General features: G+C 49.4%; 1 protein-coding gene and 1 non-coding gene across 3 annotated transcripts in view; both read right to left on the minus strand.

The window, feature by feature from the left end:
- Positions 1–240: 240 nt before the first annotated feature.
- GLB1 (galactosidase beta 1) overlaps positions 241–19069 on the minus strand; it is a 74193-nt gene continuing 55364 nt past the window's right edge. For both annotated transcript variants that reach the window (XM_036266419.1, XM_036266420.1), the window contains 2 exons: positions 16562–16813; positions 241–1026 (listed from right to left, as the gene is read on the minus strand). In XM_036266419.1, the coding sequence (XP_036122312.1) occupies positions 772–1026; positions 16562–16813 (507 nt within the window). In that variant the 3' untranslated portion in view covers positions 241–771. The remainder of the gene's footprint in view (positions 1027–16561; positions 16814–19069) is intronic.
- Positions 5004–5144, minus strand: LOC118633674. Its single transcript, XR_004960223.1, has one exon. It is a non-coding gene; the product is annotated as a U4 spliceosomal RNA (small nuclear RNA).

A 19069-nucleotide genomic window follows, 5' to 3' on the forward strand; every position in this document is an offset into this window, starting at 1 on the left:
TAGCTGCAATTGCTACATCTAAACACATAAAATGAGATCAAACGTTATTTTTATTTTAAAAAATTTGTTTTCTTTATTGATTTTAGAGAGAGAGGAAGGGAGAAGGAGAGAGAGATAGAAATATCCATGGGAGAGACCATCTGATTGGCTGCCTCCTGCATGCCCCCCACTGGGGATTGGGCTGATAACCTGGGCATGTGCCTGACCAGGAATCGAACCAGCCACCCCCTTGGTGCATGCGCTGACACTCAGCCACTGAGCCACACCGGCCTGGTGAGATGGAACTTTAAACAAGTTGCAGAAAAGCAGCAGTCCACCAAATCAAACCAAGATGATTTTCCAAGTCTTTGAACCGTGAGTGAAGTGGCTTCTTCAGCCCACTCAATCTAGTTACAATTTAAATCAGAACCTTTAATTTAATGTCTTCTCAACGTCAAAACCAGTAAAATCATAAATGCAAGTTTCATTTGACAAAAAGACAACACGATTCTTCCAAAGTAAAAATCAGACACACCTCGAAAGCTTCTGTGCTGACTCTGCAGAGACACCTGTGTTCGGCTGTGCTACCACCCCCATCACGCGGCCACGGTGGCCCTTGCCAGGGGTGGGTCAGCGCTGCAGAGCTGCAGGAAAACCTCGGGTGAAATGCACAAGCAAAATCTGTTTTCTAATTGCACTCTCCAGCGAATGCTGCCGCTGCCAGGGGGTGTGTGAGGTATGTGAGAGCCTAGCGCTCCAAGGGTCCCAGGCTTTAGCCATCACAGGGTCCTGTCATGAGTTTTGCTCAGGCAGGTGTCGCAGGAGACGGCTGTAGGTCATCGTTGCACTGATAACCGGCTTGTCCACGAACTCCACCATGCACAGTTTTGGGAGATCGTCACTGCAGGGTGCCCGCTCCAGTTCCAACACTACGATGGTGTTCGGGGCTGATGTCACCAGGATGTGCTGTGGCACAAACAAGGTCATCTGGGGGCCCCGTGCCGGCCAGTAGCGACCAAGGTTAAAGCCATTAATCCAGACCTGACCCTGGAGAGAGAGAGAAAGAGAAATCATCAGCCCCGCTGCACGAATCCTGAGGAGCAGGAAAACCTTGATGAGCCCGGAGCACGTGGGCCAGCCCGCGGCGGGCGGAGGCAGGAAACGCCCCACACAGGTACTCGCCCACCTCAGTCAAGGCCTGACCAGGCCTGGACCAGTCCGGGTACCAGCACTCTGCTGGGGTGACTGGCCAAGTGGGGCAGGGGCTGGGTGGGAGAAATAACAAGTTGCCCCACATAGCCACCCCTGCTTCAGGAAAATAGTGTGGTCCCTCTGACTGGCTTCAGCAGCCACACGGCCACGCTGGCCCACACTGTGGCAGTTTTGCCAGGTTTCTGAATTTCATCCTGGGTCCTGGAGGACTGCCTATCCCTCTATGCCGGCCTCTCCCCGAGTCTCCTGGGCACAGAACTGCCCAGAGGCCTCCTCACGGAGGTGAGTGTTCCTTCTCTGTCCTCTGCTCCTAGAAGCAGGTCCTGACCACACTGTCTTCATGCACAAGGTGAGCACAGGGCCTACAGCCTGGGAACGGTCCCCGGAGCCGTCCCAAACAACCCCTCGAGAAGGATGTGCGGGTTGGGGGAGGGAGAGACAGGGGCCTGCCCAGGTGGGTGTCTATATTACTGTAGTGTTTTAATGGTTTTCACACCAGCATCAAGGCCAGGGTGGCATGCTTGCTTCGTGGAGCACAGGGGACCCTACAAGCTGCAAAGAAACTTCTGTGAGTGGGAGAAGCTGCTTCCGCTACAAACCGAGAGCAGAGAGCCTCCTGCAGCCCAGGGGCGCTGTTTGGGCGTGGCCGCACAGCCGCTCTGCGCGTGTCTTAGGAGAGGGCTTGGCTGGAACATTCTATCACAGAGAAAGCAAAGGAGGGGGGATCACACAGGAGGCAGAGAGAGGAAGACAGAATACGTGGGAGAGGAGAGAAGGAATAAAGGGAGAAGGAAGGGAGGAAGGAGTAAAGGCATTGCTCCCCACAGTGACCCAAATACAGATGGTCTCCAGCTTAGGATGGTTCAACTTACGACTCTTCAACTTTACAGTCTGTGCAAAAGCAGTATGTATAATAAAGGACATAAGATACGATTATAACATAGGCTTGGTGTTGGATGACTTTGCCCAACTGTAGGCTAACGGAAGTGTTCTGAGCCCATGTAAGGTAGGTTAAGCTAAGCTATGATGTTCGGTAGGTAGGTGTATTAAGTGCATTTTCAACTTATAATGTTTCCAACTTACAAGGGGTTTATTGGGGCAGAACCCCATTGTGAGTCGAGGAGCATCTGTACATTGGGGGAGAAACCCTGGAGAAGGCCAGGCCACGGCTGTCGCCGCTGAGCCCCGATCCCTAGCACGCTCCGAGCCGCAGCTACAGCCACTCTCCTTAGGGCCACTCCGCTGCTCAGCTTCGGCTATTTTTTCAGCCTCCAGGTGTCCCCTTTGTTCCGGTTCCCTCTGAATTTCCTGGCTGGGTTCAAATCTCAGTCTCGCCACTTACTGTCGTCTGACCTAGGCCAGGTCCCAACTCATACCCATAACTGGGGACACTGAGGACAGGCGCACACAGTGCCCCTCAGCAGGGTCGGCACTGCGCCAGCCTGGGGGCGGTGTTCAGGGGGTGGCAGCAGTCCTCACACAACTAGAACGAAAAGGTCTGGGCATTCGGTGCCCACAGCAGGAAGCCAATGATTAATCAACCACCTGTCGGTTGGATGAAGTCATTTAGAAAAAGGGTGACAGTTTCACAATACGCAGAACCATTTTACTCTTGTTTTTTTTTTATTGTTGTTGTTGGTTTTTTTTACCATGGATATGCGATCTTGATCCATTCTGAAAGGTAGGTACAACGACAGCTTCACCAGGTTTTTATCTGTTTGACACCTGCGGTGCCTTGTTTCACGGTATTAACGAACAGTACCACTTCCCTTTTGTGGTCGAGAGGGGACCTGTGTTCAGAGGCGGACGAGAGCGAGGGCTCCGGGGCGGCACCTGAGGGCTGACGCTGGCTCTACGCGTGGTTCCCAAGGGCCAACTCCGGACCAGAGAGTGAGGTGGCAGACGCCGAGGTCTGGTTCCTTCCCACACCTAGAACTCCATTCCACACGGTCCAGGGGACGGCCCTCACAGCTCTGGAGCTGAATCAGCCATGTCCCTCTGGAGAGTTGGACACCATCTCCCTAAATCCCCACCACCAGAGGGTTCTGGGTCAGAGTTGACCAAAGGAGGACCTTACGATCGCGAAGGCGGAAGGGAAGCAGCAGCCCGTGCTCTCGGGGTTATCACGGCTACACCCAGGACTGACAGGACCAGGGCACCCGCAGGCTGCCAGTGTCCTTGGCCTCCTCTGCTCCATGTCCGGCTCGTCTTCCTGAAGGCAGCCCTGCTGGCCAGCAGCACCAAGGCAACAGACCCCAAGGCCTCCCTGTTCCTGAGATGCCCCTGAGGTGCCCCTGAGGTGCTGCCCTGACCAGCGCAGGACTTTGTGTTTCCTCCGTTGCTTCTGACACGTCTTCCAAATTCCGCTTTCCCAACCCCTCCCACATGGGTGTAAGGTCTATCTCCTTGTGGCCCCACTTCCCAGGTGCCGTGACCAACCCATGTCACCCCAAACTGCCGCCCCTAGCTAGTCATCAAGGTTAATATGGTCTTTCTCCTAATCGCTTCGTTAATTCTGAATACTGTGCAATCTGTTCTAGTTATTCTTTTCTTTCCCAAAATGGTCACCTGCGGCCCATTTTGAGCCTGTGGCTGCTGCATGGACTCTGCCTCCTGATCTACCCAGTGGCTCTCCAGTATGTAGGCATCATGCCTCTCACCTTACCTCTAACTGTCCCCAAACGCAGGGCTACATCTTGGGCCTCGGTTAATTCTCCAAACCTATGAACTTCTTCAGGGCAAAACTTCCCTCCACTTTCAGCTCTTAAATATTTTTTCTTTATTTTTGAGAGAGAGGAAGGGAGAGGAAGAGATAGACAGAAACATCGATGAGAGAGAACATCGACTGGCCGCCTCCTGCATGCCCCCACTGGGGATCAGGCCCACAACCTGGGCATGTGCCCTGACAGGGAATCGAACCAGGGACCTCTTGGTGCATGGCTGACGCTCAGCCACTGAGCCACACCGGCTGGACACCACTCTCAGCTGTTAACAGAACGTGCATTCAGTGACGTGTATGGCAGTTTGGGCGCCCTTCCGAGAGAGAGGAACGAAGAATTAGAAAGAACAGGTCGCAGGCACACAGCCTGGAGCCATCACCGATCCACAGCGCCTTGGGCAATGATGGGATGCTCTGAGCTGCCCCGCGGCGCAGCCACGTGCCTGATATGACTAATGCGCACTCGAGGTGTGGCTTGTGCAAAGGAGGGACTGAATTTTCCCTTTCAGTTCATTTAAATTTAAACGTAAATAGCCACGTGCAGCTAGTGGCTACCGTGCGGCTGAGGCACAGTGAAATGTACGTGATTTCACGATCAGATCACAATCTCTCCGCTTCCCTCCACCCTCACTGCCAGCCTTCGAGAACAAGTCATAACCGAAGCTCTCACACGACGTGGCTTCTCCCAGGCCTCCTGACCGCCCCTGTTCCCGCTGGGACCCAGGCCCCACACAGCAGCCGAAGGAGAAGCAGGCGATTTCACGCGTTCCTGCTCCCTGCCACCTTACGCTGGCCCACAGACCCACCCGTCTCTGCCACTCTACCCCCGCCCACCCAGCTCCCCATGGCACTTGCCCCCATTCCTTTAACACGCCAACTATTCTCCACGACTGTTCCCCAGACCTGAAGCCTTCTGATCAGCCAGGCCTCAAGCAGTCCTCCCCCGTCAGAGAGAAGGCCATGGTCACATCCTTAGCACTGGGCCTCCCATTCCGAGTTCCTTACCACCTCTTTACCTCCCCCCCTTTCCGGTTATTGTCGTTGTTTGATATTACTTGTCATTTGTTTGATTACTTGTTTTTTTTAAATTCGGTCTCCGCAGAGACTGTCAGAAATCGCCAAGGCCGGCTATATGTCAAGTCGTCACGGGGAGTGTTGGGAAAAGTTTTCAATGAGCAATAACCGCGCCTCGGAGAAACCTCACTTGGCTACAATACTGCCACCGAGCAAAGCCGTGTGATTACTTGCTTATCAGCTATTTCCGGCCTGGGCTCTGGACCGACCACTCTGCCTGAGGAAACGCCCGCCCGCGAGGACACGCGGAGCCCTGCTGAAAGGACACCTTGTGTCCTCTGCTCCTGGCTCAAGAGCTTCAGAGAACGGTGCTTATGAAAGAAAAAGAAAATATCTGCACTCCTTGATTGGCACTGTTATTTAAAAATATATATAGATACTCTGACTTTTGTTTCTCTTTAAAAAATTATGCTGACGTGACTGGTGGAAGGGGAGGTGTCACATGCTGGTAAATGTCATTTAAAAGTAGACACAGTCGCCCTGGCCGGTTTGGCTCAGCGGTTAGAGCTTCGGACCAAAGAATCGTGGGTTCGATTCCGGTCAAGGGCACAGGCCTCGGTTGCAGTTCAGTCCCGGCCCTGGTTGGGGTTGTGCAGGAGGCAACCAGTCGATGTGTCCCTCTCACATCGATGTCTTTCTCCCTCTCTCTCTCCTTCACACATTTTAAAATAAATGGAAAAATATCCTCAGGTGAGGATTAAAAATAAATAAATAAATAAATAAATAAATAAATAAATAAATAAATAAATGCAAGTAGACACACTCTGTATGAATATAGTGAGCACCATAGACCAGACATTTGTAGGGTGAACACCAGTGTCCCCTGGGGCTTCCCCTGGGCTGTCCCAGCTACTATTTCCACGACAATGTCTGCCTTTCTCTGACCCCGGCTTGACCCTTGGCAGACTTCACCCTCTTTGCCATTATTGCTAAGGTGATAATAGTATAAATGTTAGGTTCCAGGAAATGCTTGACCTACTTCATTAATCAGACAGATATGTGTCTGTCTGTTTTAAATTCTGCTAGATAAATCAATCCTCTCATGAGAATTTAAAGCAAAAGTTCCAAAGCTGTTTTAAGTCACAGTTTAAAAAGTTTTAAATTTGGCTACGGGTTCATTCAAAAACGCCAAGCTTGGATTGCCTGCTGACTTGACCACACTCTGAAAGAAGACATTTGGACACATGGAGAACCCCACATGGAAAAGACAGAGGTCCATTTCTCAGGGTCAAAGGGCTCCCACCACACACAATTCATGGGCAATGGTGACGCTAACAGGAGAAAGAAAAGAAAAATAGAATTTCTTTCAGAAAGGCACAACAGAGAAGGGTTTGCTTAGGTAAGACGTTAACTACATCACTGCAGCACTCGGGAAAATGAGCTCTTCCCTCCGGCACAAAGCAATCTGAAGCTCATGCAACCACACTCCGTCGCTTCCTCCTCGATCTTACAGTATAAAAGTTAAAAAATGTTACGGTTTCTCCGTATTTTAGACCCGAATAGAAAGGCAGTCATGGAAACCTAAAACATTAGCATAAAAGATGCATCACTTCCTCTCCTCATCAAACCCCAAATATAAATCCCTTTCCTTCGCAAGTCCCCAAAGACCTGCCATTTTTTGACCCTTTTATGGAGGACTCTGCCTAACACAGTCATCATACCACCTCACGTATCCAGAGCAAGCTAAGAACTGGGGAGCGAAACTGCCTCCGTGTAATATCTGTTCTCATGTCCACACAGTACACACTGCAGGAGACGTTCCTCCACCCAGAGCCTCCTTACTCCTGCGCGTGCACAATTTTCACAAGTTTCACTTACCAAATTAATATATATTTATAGAAAGCAACCTGAGTATCCAGGTTCCAAGTTCACAGGACTTGTGACGAGCAACCACAAATTAGATGGAAGGGGCACGGGGTAAGAATAACTGTAAATCAGAAAAGTTTAAAAAGCCTATCAAATTCAGAATGAAAGTAGCTTCAAACAGGACGAAACCCATGGCAGATTGCAAAAATGACCACAATTCTTTGCAGCTCCCCCGATCAGGAGGTCGAACCTGCTTCTCCAGCCCTTGGACGCAGATGGTCCAGTCTCTGTAACCTCAGCAGCTGACACCCAGGAGCAGAGTCCCCTCATCGACTAGAAGGACACGCCCAGTGAAACCAGCAGAAGAATGATCTGTTCTGACAATACTCAAAAAGGTGAGCTGAATAAATGGTCGTTGCTTTAAACCACTAAAATGGGGTGGTTTGTTACGCAGCAAAAGGTCACCAATACGCATTAGCCTGTTACTTTTCAGTAAAGTAAGTAATATTTATAAACCCAATTTAAAAATAATAGGGTCATCCTCTACGAATCAGTTACTCTTTCACTGATCAGTCACCCAGACTTGTCGGGGTTACCCCACTTGTGAATGACGGAGGGAGAGGACACGTGTGGGCACTCACGCTGTAAGCTCTCAGTGACGGCTGTTACTACTGTTTTCCTCAGTGGGACCCTGCCCTCCATCTCTACTGCACCACTAAAGTCCCAGCTTCATTCTTTCTCCCTGGACCCCTCTCCAGCAGAAAAGCAGGGTTCAGGGTCATGAGGAGGAACGGTTCTCTATCAGGTCGAAGGTGCCTATGAGACCCCCCGTGGTAGGTGCTGGTGGTGCTCAGGGTCCTCAAAAATGCTGAGTTGGGTGTTATCATCGCACTTATGGGAATGACATTCCTTGAAGGTATAAGAAGGGGACCCAGAATCGAGCTCTGCGATCTGAAGCTTACAAACCGAAAGAGAAGCCCGAGAAGGAACAAACGGGGGGAAGAGAAACGGGGAGAAGTTTGGTCACAGAGTCCGAAGAGTTTCAAGGGAGGGAGTGGTCACATGCCGAGAGGTCAAGACGACAAGGCCTGAGACATGTCCGGGGAACATACCACCACACGGGTGCTGGTGGCCTTGGCGGGAACAGCTTCAGAGGGGTGTGGGGACAGAAGAGTCCTTGCGACCCATCACCCTCCACTCGGAGTTAGGTCTGCTGGTTGCGACCTGTTCCTAAGAGCTCCAAACCTGGGACAGGTGTCTCACCTCTGCAGTCCCACAAAAAGCACTGAATACCTGCCTTCAACTTACATTAAACCCACCTCAGGTTTATACAGACTTATAAAGACACAGGATGGCCAGACGGTCTGAAAACATAGATGATCTTATTTCATTGTATTGAATGCCGCTTCATTTATTTATTTTTGGCTATGGTTCCAGATTTTATGGCCACCTCACGGATTGCTGGCTAATTATAAATAGCTTCGATTAGTAAGTACCTGAGACTGAAAATGTCCAAAACAGAGCTCCCAGGCCTACGCCTGCTCTCTGCAGTCTTCCCTGCCTCGGACATAGCAGCTCCCTCCCTCCAGGTACTTGGCCCCACCTCGGGAGTCCTCCTTGACTCTCTTTTCCTTCAACACCACACCCCCTCCTTCAGCAAATCTTGTCTTTTCCTCCTACGCAGATCTGGTAATTCTCTCCACTTGCTACCACCCCAGTCCACAGTTTCTTACAGGGTTACTATAGTGACAATTAGGAAGAATATAAATGTGGTTTGCCTACTAGCAATGTCCTTGTCTATCATGTTGACATGCCCAACAGCCAGTCATCAAGCACCTCTCCTCTCCAGTACATTCGATACACTGTTGCCATATCCATTCGTAACTTTGATGCTTAAAACCTCTTCTACTTCTACAGAGAGTTCTCAAGATCATGTCCAGCTTCCTTGGTATGTGAGGCTACACAATCACCTTTTCAACTGCACTATCTGCTGCTCTGCTCCTCATTCTTTCCGAGGTGCTTTCTTTAACTTTCACCATTCTCCAGTTCTTTGACATTAACTGGGTGGACACACCTCAGTTCTGACATCATCTACCTAGAGTTGAAGTCAGATCCCACAAGTTAAAGGGCTCAGTCCCCCAAGACTGCCCCCATTCAGACACCAGTCACAAATCTCAAGCCACCCACGCTTCTGAACAGCAAGCCATAGAACAAACCCCTTCCTTAGGTTTAATAACTTGCTAGAACGGCTCACGGACTCAGGAAAATATTTCACTTACATTTATGGGCTTACGATAAAGGAGACAACTCAGGGATGGCCAGATGGAGGAGAGGCATAGGGCAAGGTATGCGGGTGGGGTGTGGCACTTCCAATCCTCTTCAGGTGCACCTCCCAACACCTGGATGTACTCACCCCCCCGAAGCTCTCCAAATCTTCCTGTTCAGAGTCGCCGTAGAGCTCCATCTCCAGACTCCCATCCCAACCCTGACCCAGAAGTTGGGGGGTGGGGCTGAAAGTTCCAACCCTCTAATCACTTGGTCTTTCAGGTAACCAGGGCTGATGACAAAAGGGACTTTTGTCAGCTTTTTCTTGTGCATTCTTTTATTTCGTGATTTTTATGATTATTATTTTTTACATCTTGAAAGAGGTAGCGTCTGCTTTTAAAAAATAAAACTGCTTTTAGTCATTATTCTATTTTGATGCTTAGCTTTTCAAAGCATAATTCTGGCTGAGGAAAAGTGGGACATGCTGTTTACACCCAGACCTACAACAAGGGGCTAAACACGCAGGACGTCTGCAGAGGACATCGGCAGGGGGTTTACCCATCCGAAGGAGAGCGAAACAGTGTCATGGCACTGGCAGAATGCAGTCGAAGCATGGCCTGTCTCAGGGAGTCTGTGGTCAGGCAGGTCTGTGTACACACACGCTGGCCGGTGTCTTCTGGAAACAGCAAAACATGCCTGATCGCTTCCCACTGAAATCCCAGCTGACGTTCAGGCATGTAACCAGAAAGCCACATCTGATTCAAGTGAAGCCAAAGTAATCAGAAGTGATTTCTTATCTCATGAATCACTCTTACCAGTGGCTTCATTCACTAAATCAAGGCTGTTTCTTTACAGCAACTGAATAGCATAAGCCAAGAGGCTGGAGGCAAGGGCCTTGACCAGGCTGCCCTGATGGAGGAGGGTTAGTGTGCCTGGAGACAGAGGCTTAGAAATGGTCATTCGGTCCGTCCTCACCCCAACCTCCACAGCTGCCAAAGTGCTCGTTCCCCCAAAGGTCAGAGCTCAGCGCCCTGGGCACAGTGGGAGCTGTCTGTTCTGGGTGTGCTGCTCATTCAGAACCTCAGGAGCTGCCAGGAGAGTCCTTAGCACCAAGGGCCACTGCTCACCAGAAAAAACAAAAACACACGCTCTGTTTTATGTGTGCTGTATGTATGTCTTCTCATCTTCAGACCTATGCAACCCAGGTCCATGGATCGTGTGTGTGTGTGTGTGTGTGTGTGTGTGTGTGTCAAGCTTTACTGAGATATAGCTCACATCCAGCATTTCACTCATTTAAACTGTTTTTCGCTATACTACAGAGCTATGCAACTGTCGCCAGCTGAATTCTGGAATATTTCATAACTCCAGAAAGAAACCCTGCACCCTTTACAGTGATTCCCCAGCCCCCACCCCAACGCTCCCCTTCCCCCCTTTCCCTGCTCGGCAACCACTAATCTTCCCGTATCAATAGATTAGGCAATTCTGGACATGTCATATAAGTGGAATCAGACCATATGTATGATTTGTGACTGGCTTCTTTCATGGAACGTGTTTTCAAGATTCATCCATGTTGTATCATGATTAGTACTTCATTTCTTTCTTTTTTGGTATGTACCCCTAGCGGGAACCGAACCCAGAACTCTCTGGTCCGCAGGCCGATGCTCCAAACTCTGAGCCAAACCGGCCAGGGCCACTTCATTTCTTTTTATTGCCAAATGATATTCCATTATACAGATATACCACATTTTGTCTATTCATTCCTCAGTTGATGGACATTTGGGTTTTTCCAGCTTTTGGCACTTTTGGATACGACTGGTGTGAACATCTATGTACCAGTTTTTTGTTGTTGTTGTTCATTTTATTTTTTAAATTTTTCTTTTCTTTATTGATTTTTAAAGGGAGAGGTAGAGAGATCGAAACATCGATGAGACAGAACATCGAATGGCTGCCTCCTGCATGCTTCTCACTGGGGATCAGGCCCACAACCTGGGCATGTGCCCTGACTGGGAATCGAACCGGCGACCTCTTGGTGCATGGCTCGATGCTCAACCACTGAGCCACACCGGCCGGGCTATGTACCAGTTTTTGAGTGGACAGATGGATTAGGTGGACTCTTGGGGTTCTGAACCCTCTAACACATTCACAAATATTGCGTGTATATGTACTTTCCAAGCATGAAGGTGCAGACCGTTCACCAGACTGATGAACTAAGTCAAGAGCTCCCACCTAGATAACTAGCACGGGCTCTTGGTGGCCTCTCAGGCCTTGTTCAATGCTGCCTGCCCTTCTGCCCTTCCACATGGGCCTTCGAATCAGGCCTGGGGCTCAGGGAGCTGTTCCAGCACCTACTTCCGTACCTCATACTAGATACCTAGCTCTCTGAGCCTCTATCTGCTCACTGAAGATAATGATACAACATCCTACCACATGAGCCACTCTTGATCATTACGGAGATAGTATCTCTGAAGTTCTGAGAACGCCTGGCTCCGTCACTCTTGGGTATGCTACCCTTATGACCTGACCAAAGTTAACCCTCTCTGACCTACAAAACATCCCCTGCTTTTCCATTTCTGTACCTTTGCTTCTACTATTCTCCCACCTAAAATTCATTCCCTGACACATTCTGATAAAGGGCCTTCCATCCCTCAGGTCTGTTTCAAACTCTATCGGGGCCACCCAGCCCTTCTGATGATCCCTGGAACAGACATACTCTCTTTCTGTTTTGCATCTCTGGGAAGTTCTTTCTCTCAGGGCACTAACTTGTCACCATTTGGTGAGCAATGATTTGCATTTAGGTCTTCTCATTTGCCTTGGCCCTGTATCCATAGCACCCAGCAAAGCCCCTCATCACTACCATGTGCTTTCTTCCCAGGGTTCAGCAACATAGGCATTTGTGCACCTGTTCATCTAAAAGCATTTACAAAGCACCCAGGCCCAGGAGGAGGGCAGGACGGTGAATAAGCTGGGCACTTGAAATAACGCCCCTCAAGGAGCTCATGACTCAGTGGGTGAAACCAAGGTTTTGATCTAAGTATCATGAAGCATCACGATGGAGTCCAGGTGGGGCACAGATGACCTCAAAGGATGGGGCCAGTCCTTTCCTGGACTAAGGGTCTAGGAGGTTTCACAGAGGAGTTAATGCCAGTCTTGACAGATAAATATGTGATGGCCAGGTGGGCAGAGTGAGGGAATGAAAAAGCACGAACAAGGGAAGAATAAGACACAGCAGAAGACCAAGAGGGAGACGGGGAAAAGGAAGGGAGGGAGGAAAAGAAGGAGCAAGGGAAAAGGACAAGCCCGCTAGCTAGAGTGGGAACATCCAGGGAGGGCTCTAGTTTGTTTTCAGGTCCCAGAGAGCCCAGAGATCACTTCTTGGCTGCAGCACAGGACTTGGCAGAGAAGACGGAAGGCGGACACATGCAGGAGGAAGTTTGAGAAGGGGGTCTCGGCCTGGAGGAAGAAGGTGGGGAGGGGATTCAGACCTAGACTTCCTCCTAGAGGCCAGTAGGCAGGAAGTGAGGGTGGAGGCAGAGAGATAAGTCTGACAGGAAGCTGAGGGAACAAAGGAGTTACACCTGATAGCAGTCGGGGTGAGTCCTCAGCAGAGGAGGTGGGAGGGAGAACAAGGTGGCCCAAGAACAGCGGTGAAGGTCAGAAAGGCCAGCTGAGGACGGGGAAGACGACAGCCAGGACTTCTGGCCAAGTTGAGAGCTTCCAGAAGCCCTGATGAATGCGCTGGAGAGGTCCCCCAACAGTACCCATTACTGGTGGACCAGCAAAGGCCAATGGTAGACTCACTCAAGATGGAGGATGAACAAGGAGACAAGGGGCCAGTGGACTGATGGCTCTTAAAACAGGATAGCGGTGCTGTCTGGGCTGGGTAGAAGGAAACTGCAGCCTAACGGAAGAAAGTTTCGGGTCATCAGTAAAATCCAAGAGCAGGCTTGGGAGGCATGAGAGTTTGGAGGATAGAAACATGTGGCCAGAGAGAGGATACGAGAGCTTAAAATCCCAGAGCTATGCTCGCCAAGTAGACCATGTGCTGGGCCATAAAACAGGGCTCAATACATGTGAGAAGATTGTGAAATTATCACCACAATTTAATTCTGGAATATTTCCATCACCTCAAAAAAAGAAACCCCACACCCATGCAGTTACTCCCATTCCCATCATCAGCTCCTGGCAACCATCAATCTACTTCTGTCTACAGGTCTGCCTATTCCGAACAGGTCATGTCAATGGAATCATGTGGTCTTTTATACCTGGCTTCTTTTATTTAGCATAATGGCTTTCAGATTTATCCGTAGCCTGTTTCTTTTTATGGTGAAATACTATTTCATTCTACGGAATACATTATTTATCCATTTATTAGTTGATGGACATTTGAATTATTTCTAGTTTTTGGTTATTATGAATAATGCCACTGTGAATATTCACATTTAAGTCTTTGGGTGGATGTTTTCATTTCTCTTGAGTATATACCTAGGAGTGGAATTGCTGAGTCCAATGAAAATTATACACACACACATATATATATGTGTGTGTGTGTGTGTGTGTATATATGTTTGTTTAAAAAAATTTTTTTCTTTATTGATTTTAGAGAGAGGGAGGGAGAGGGAGAGAGAGATGGAAACATCGATGAGAGAGAACATCAACTGGCCGCCTCCTGCATGCCCCCCACTGGGGATTGAGCCCACAACCTGGGCATGTGCCCTGACCGGGAATCCAACTGGTGACCTCTTGGTGCGTGGGTCGATACTCAACCATTGAGCCACACCGGCCGGGCGGTAATTCTATATTTAACACCTGAAGAAACTTTCAAATCGTGTTCCAAAGTGTAGTTCCCATTTCTCTACTTCCTTGCCAACATTTGTTATGGGCTAACTTCTATTATTATAGCCAAGATGTTAAAAAGAACAAAACCCAGCAATATACAAAAATTAAACAACACATTTCTAAATAATCTATAGGTCAAGAAGAAATAAGAGGGAAATTAGAAAATACTGAAACAGAAGGGTAATAAAAAATATTTCTATAAATATGTAAAAAGCAAAAAATATAAAAAGGCGTTTACTAAATACACTCTATGCACACCTTTTGCCCTCTTCTCTCCCAGCTACTAACATATTTTTTAATTTTTCTTTTTCAGTCCAACTTTTCAGAAAGAAGTACCCATACTCCTGTTCGTGCGTTCATTTCCTTGGCCTACACCCTCAAGAGAATGCAGTCGGCTTGCAGATGCTCCCGTCCATTGGCACAGCACTGACTGAAGGTCCCAGGGGCCTCCTGTTGCTCAGCCAGCAATTCCACTTGTCCTCTCGGCATCATAGATGCCGATGTTCCCCCTACTTCTCTGGTCTCCCCCCTAACTCTCTGTCATGTTTGTGCCTCTCAAAGATCAGTCTCAGATCCTCTTTTCTCCTTCTGCATCCTCTTTTTAAGAAAAAAATTTTTTTTCTTTATTGATTTTAGAGAGAGGAAGGGAGAGAGAGAGAGAGAGAGATAGAAACATTGATGAGAGAGAACATCGATTGGCTGCCTCCTGCATGCCCCCCACTGGGGATCGGGCCCACAACCTGGGCATGTGCCCTGATCGGGAGTCAAACCGGTGACCTGTTGGTGCATGGGTCGATGCTCAACCACTGAGCCACACCTCTCTTTTTAGAGGACCTCATCCATCCCACATTTTCAATGACCACCCATACACAAATGACCTTGTTTGTATGTGTCCAGCCCAGATCCCTCCTCTGAATTTCTAGCCTTTGGATCCAATAGCTCTCCTCCAGGATCTTCCCAGAGCTTCTCAAACACAGTGTGTCCACATCCAAACTCATCTCACCGACCCAGTCCAGGTCCTCTTCTGAAATTTCTCCTTTCGGTAAATGGTACCATCTGTCCAGCTGCAAGTCTGGAACCTAAGAGTCATCTTTAAACCCCCACATCCAACCCTTCATTACATCTTACTGATTTAACCTCAGACATTTCTTGAATAGCTGATGTCATCTCCCTCTTGGCTCCTACCATGCCATTCTCTCAGGGAGACTACGAACCTCCTAGAGTTTCCCTGGACTCACACACACCACCCAAGCCGTTCTGCAGACTGGGGGCAGAGAGGCTTGTTACATCACAGTCATGTCATGTCACTCTCCCGCTTCAGTGGCTCTCAACATAAAGACAAAACTTCAGTGTGACTTAATTGGCCTATTCCAACCTGGTCTCTACCCTCTTTCTAGACTCTTCTCTGAACCACCCTCCCTTTTCCCCGTGTTTCATACAGTGGGGTCCTTCCTCACACTCGCCACTCTCCCGCTAAGCCTTTGCACATGTTACCCCCTCTGCCTGGAACACGCTCCCCTTCCCCTTTTGCCACGTTAATTGTTACTTCTCCTTCATCTCTCTCGAGCATCACTTCCGCAGGTAAGGCTTTCCCGACCTCCCTGACAAGGTCAAATGCCCCAGTTATTATCAAATCCCCTGGTCTCTTCTTTCTTTTTTTTTTTTCTTTGGTGGTACGTACCCCTAGCGGGAACCGAACCCGGGACTCTGGTCCGCAGGCCGATGCTCAACCACTGAGCCAAACTGGCCAGGGCCCCTGATCTCTTCTTAGCACCTACTGCAGCTACGGTTTTACCACTGAATTTGGGTTATTGTATAATCCGGTTGTCCTCCTCGAATGGACTGTACGCTCCATGAGGGCAGGGCCATATCTGGTTTTACATACAGGGTGGGGTGAAAGTAGGTTCACAGTTGTGTGTATGGAAAATGATACAATAACGAATACACAATAATACACAAAGAAAAACTCAGTTTCACATACTCACAATAGTAAACCGACGTCTGTCCCACCCTGTTGTTATATGCCCAGTGCCCCACAGAGCTTCACATAGAGGAGCCACTGAAAAAGACTCTGTTGAATGAGTAACTGAGTGATGGCAAAGTTACCGAAGACGAAAACAGAACCTGAAGTGGAGAAAACGCCAGTGAAGACGTACTACTGTCTTCCAAGAATAAAGGAGAGTGACTGGGTGGTAGAAAGGCCAAGAAAGGGTCGAGGATCCTGCAGACGAAGGTCGATGCCCCAGGGCATGCGGCTGCGTGAAGGTGGGGTGTTCTGGGGGCACAAAGTTAGGCACGGACAAAAGAACTCTCCCAGAGATTCACCCCCTTGCCCGGGCCAGATTTTCTTCAGAATAAAGAGGAAGTACCCCTCATGATCAGTACCCAAAGGGGCACAAGTTTTCTTAGAGGAAGCAGAACAGCTGTCATTCACTAAAGGAAGTTGTCAGCCAATGAAAATGGGGTAGAAGGTGCCACCTCAAGCTGGCCATTGAACCCCTGCAGATCTGCTATGGTCCCGCTCCCGAGGAAAGGGTCAGCTAACACAGAGAGTCCTCCGCTCCCCCAACCGCCACGTGGCATCTCACGAGCAGTTTTTGCTTTCTTTGCAAACACTAAAAACCAGGTGTTTGAGGCTTGAGTTCAAACACTTTCTACGAAGACACATACCTTGGTCCATCCAGGAAACTGAATAAAGGTGTCCTGGGGCAAGTCTGGGATTCCACTGGGAATGGAGAAGTTTCCCACATAAAAGGCCGGGAGTGTATAGTTAGACGAGCTGTGGGCACAGGCTTCCCGACGGCAGCTTCTGGGATTGGCCTGCCAGCCCTCCAGGTGGCACACTGCATTCTCAGTGTCCAGGGGGAAGATCATCCAGTTGGTGAGGATACTGGAGTTCAGGGTCAGGTTAGAAATCAGACCCTGCAAAGGATAAACAGGGCAATGAGCTGGGGTGGGAAGGAAGCGGTTTTAAGTGTGTCTGCATTCCAGCCCTGAATTCCTGGGAGAGCAAACTGGGATGTGAAACACAAGAATGAATGAGCCTTGCCCAGCCTCAGTGGTTTGAGCGTGGTCCCACAGACCGAGAGGTTCTGGTTCGATTCCCAGTCAGAGCACGTGCCTGAGCTGCGGGCTCGATCCCCAGGGGGCAGCGTGCAAGGGTCAGCCAATTGCTGTTTCTCTCTCACATCTATGTTTCTATCTCTCTCTCTTCCTTTCTCTCTAAAACAAAATCAATGAAAAAACATATTTAAAAAAAAGAGTAAATGAGCCTCGAACAGTATGTGACACAGATCTGGCTTAGGAGGAATCACCTCTCCTTGGGAAGAGGTACATTTCCCAAACCACAGCTTTCTCTCTCCTCTGCAGGCCAGGATGTCCCCACAGAGCCCAGAGTTCTGCCTCTGCAGAAAGGGGGTTGAGCTACTAGCGCTTTTAACCTCAAATTCCCAATTTTCAGTGTTGGCTTCAGAGTCATTGCTAGAATGGAAGACAAGGGGGAATCTGAGGAACGCAACAGAAGGCGCAGCCCTCCGGAGAGGAGGGAGGGACAGACTCTGCCCCTGACACGTAACCCCGAGCAGGCAAGTCTTCACCTTGCGCTCCTCAGCGTCACACACAAGGGTGATCACACCCGAGTCCACTCACCCGTTGTAAGGACGAACTGAGACAATATACACGAGAATACTTCGACACAGTCTTTCTCTCTTATCTGTGGGGCATCTGTTCCAAGATCCCCAGTGGATGCCTGAGACCGCGGGTAGCACTGAACCCTGCATATACTGTGTTTTCTCCTTTTCACTTAAAGGAAGCACTTTAGAGCCTTTGGCACATCTGAATCGCCAGCATCAGTACTTTGGTGCTTCGGGGCCATTATTAAGTAAAATGAGGGTTACTGGAACGAAAGCACTGCAGTACTACCATAGTGGATCTGGTGACCGAGACAGCTACTCCATGGCTAAGGAGCTGCGGGCTACACAGTGTGGAGATGCTGGACAAAGGGATGACCCACTTTCCGGCAGGATGGAGCAAGACAGCACGAGATTTCATCACACTACTCAGAACAGTATGCAATTTAAACCTGAAATTGTTTCTGGAATTTTCTGTTTAATGTTTTTGGACCATGGTTGACTCTGGGTAAGGTGGCCACTGAATCGTAAAGACATACAAAGTGATGGTGCTGGTGAACCTCGGATGTGTACGCTGACGTTGCTCTATGTGCCCAGCCGGGGCAGGGGGCGGGTGTCCATGGCACCGGACACCGCATTGAAGCCTCTGCTCACAGGTCCTCTAACGTCCCCTTCGTGGCCTTTCATGCGGGAGAACACCTTCATTCCTCGTGAGACCCCAAGTTTGTCTCAGACATCACTCAATAGCAAGGCTCAATGGCTCATCTAGTAATTCAATGAATATTAACTAGGCACCTGTGTGCCAGGCTCTCCATTGGGTACTGGGGACCCAGAGACTACATAGGCATCCGGGTCCCTCCACGTGTCAGCGTGGCTGATGAGAGCCAGGCAGGAGGGCCACCAATAACAGCCTGTAACAGGGACATTTCTGTTGGAGACAAAGGTGGCCCCAGCATGGGCATTCCGAAGGCTATAATTGCCTTCCCTGCGAGCTGCCACGCAGAGGGACAGGAGGGAGCCCCAGACACCTGTCCTGTCCTAGCCTGCGTGGTGCTGTAATTCCCTGGGTGCAGGCCTTCTCTCCTCTTGCAGACAGTGAGGTAGCACAGAATCTACCTCAACATCTTTGCACCCCCTGAAGCACTTCAGAGTATGAGATTAACAAACGTTTGTAGAGTCATGATCTAAAAATATGCGTGTGAGAAAAACATATTTGGACGACACGCCTGGGCACAGAGGAACCAACAGGGGCGAGAGGCCATGCACCAAGGCTTCGCACGGGTCAAGAGTGTCATGGACTGCCCACACCCAGGAAACAGAGCAAACCCAGCGCTAAGCTGGCTTTGTTGGCAAGGGAGTGCCTTTCGAGAATTAGGTGGGTTTTGTAAGCAAAGGAAAAGCACAGTGGAGTGGTTTCCTTCTTCTGTTTCTTTCTACAGTTCGACTGAACTCAAACGCAAGGGAAGGGTTCTGTCTGCAAAGCTCATCACCTGCAGAGGAAAACAGGTCTTCAAAATAACCCAACTTCTAAGTTGCAAAACAAATCAAG

Source organism: Molossus molossus, unplaced genomic scaffold (assembly GCF_014108415.1).
Source record: "Molossus molossus isolate mMolMol1 unplaced genomic scaffold, mMolMol1.p scaffold_m16_p_18, whole genome shotgun sequence".
NCBI lineage: Eukaryota > Metazoa > Chordata > Mammalia > Chiroptera > Molossidae > Molossus > Molossus molossus.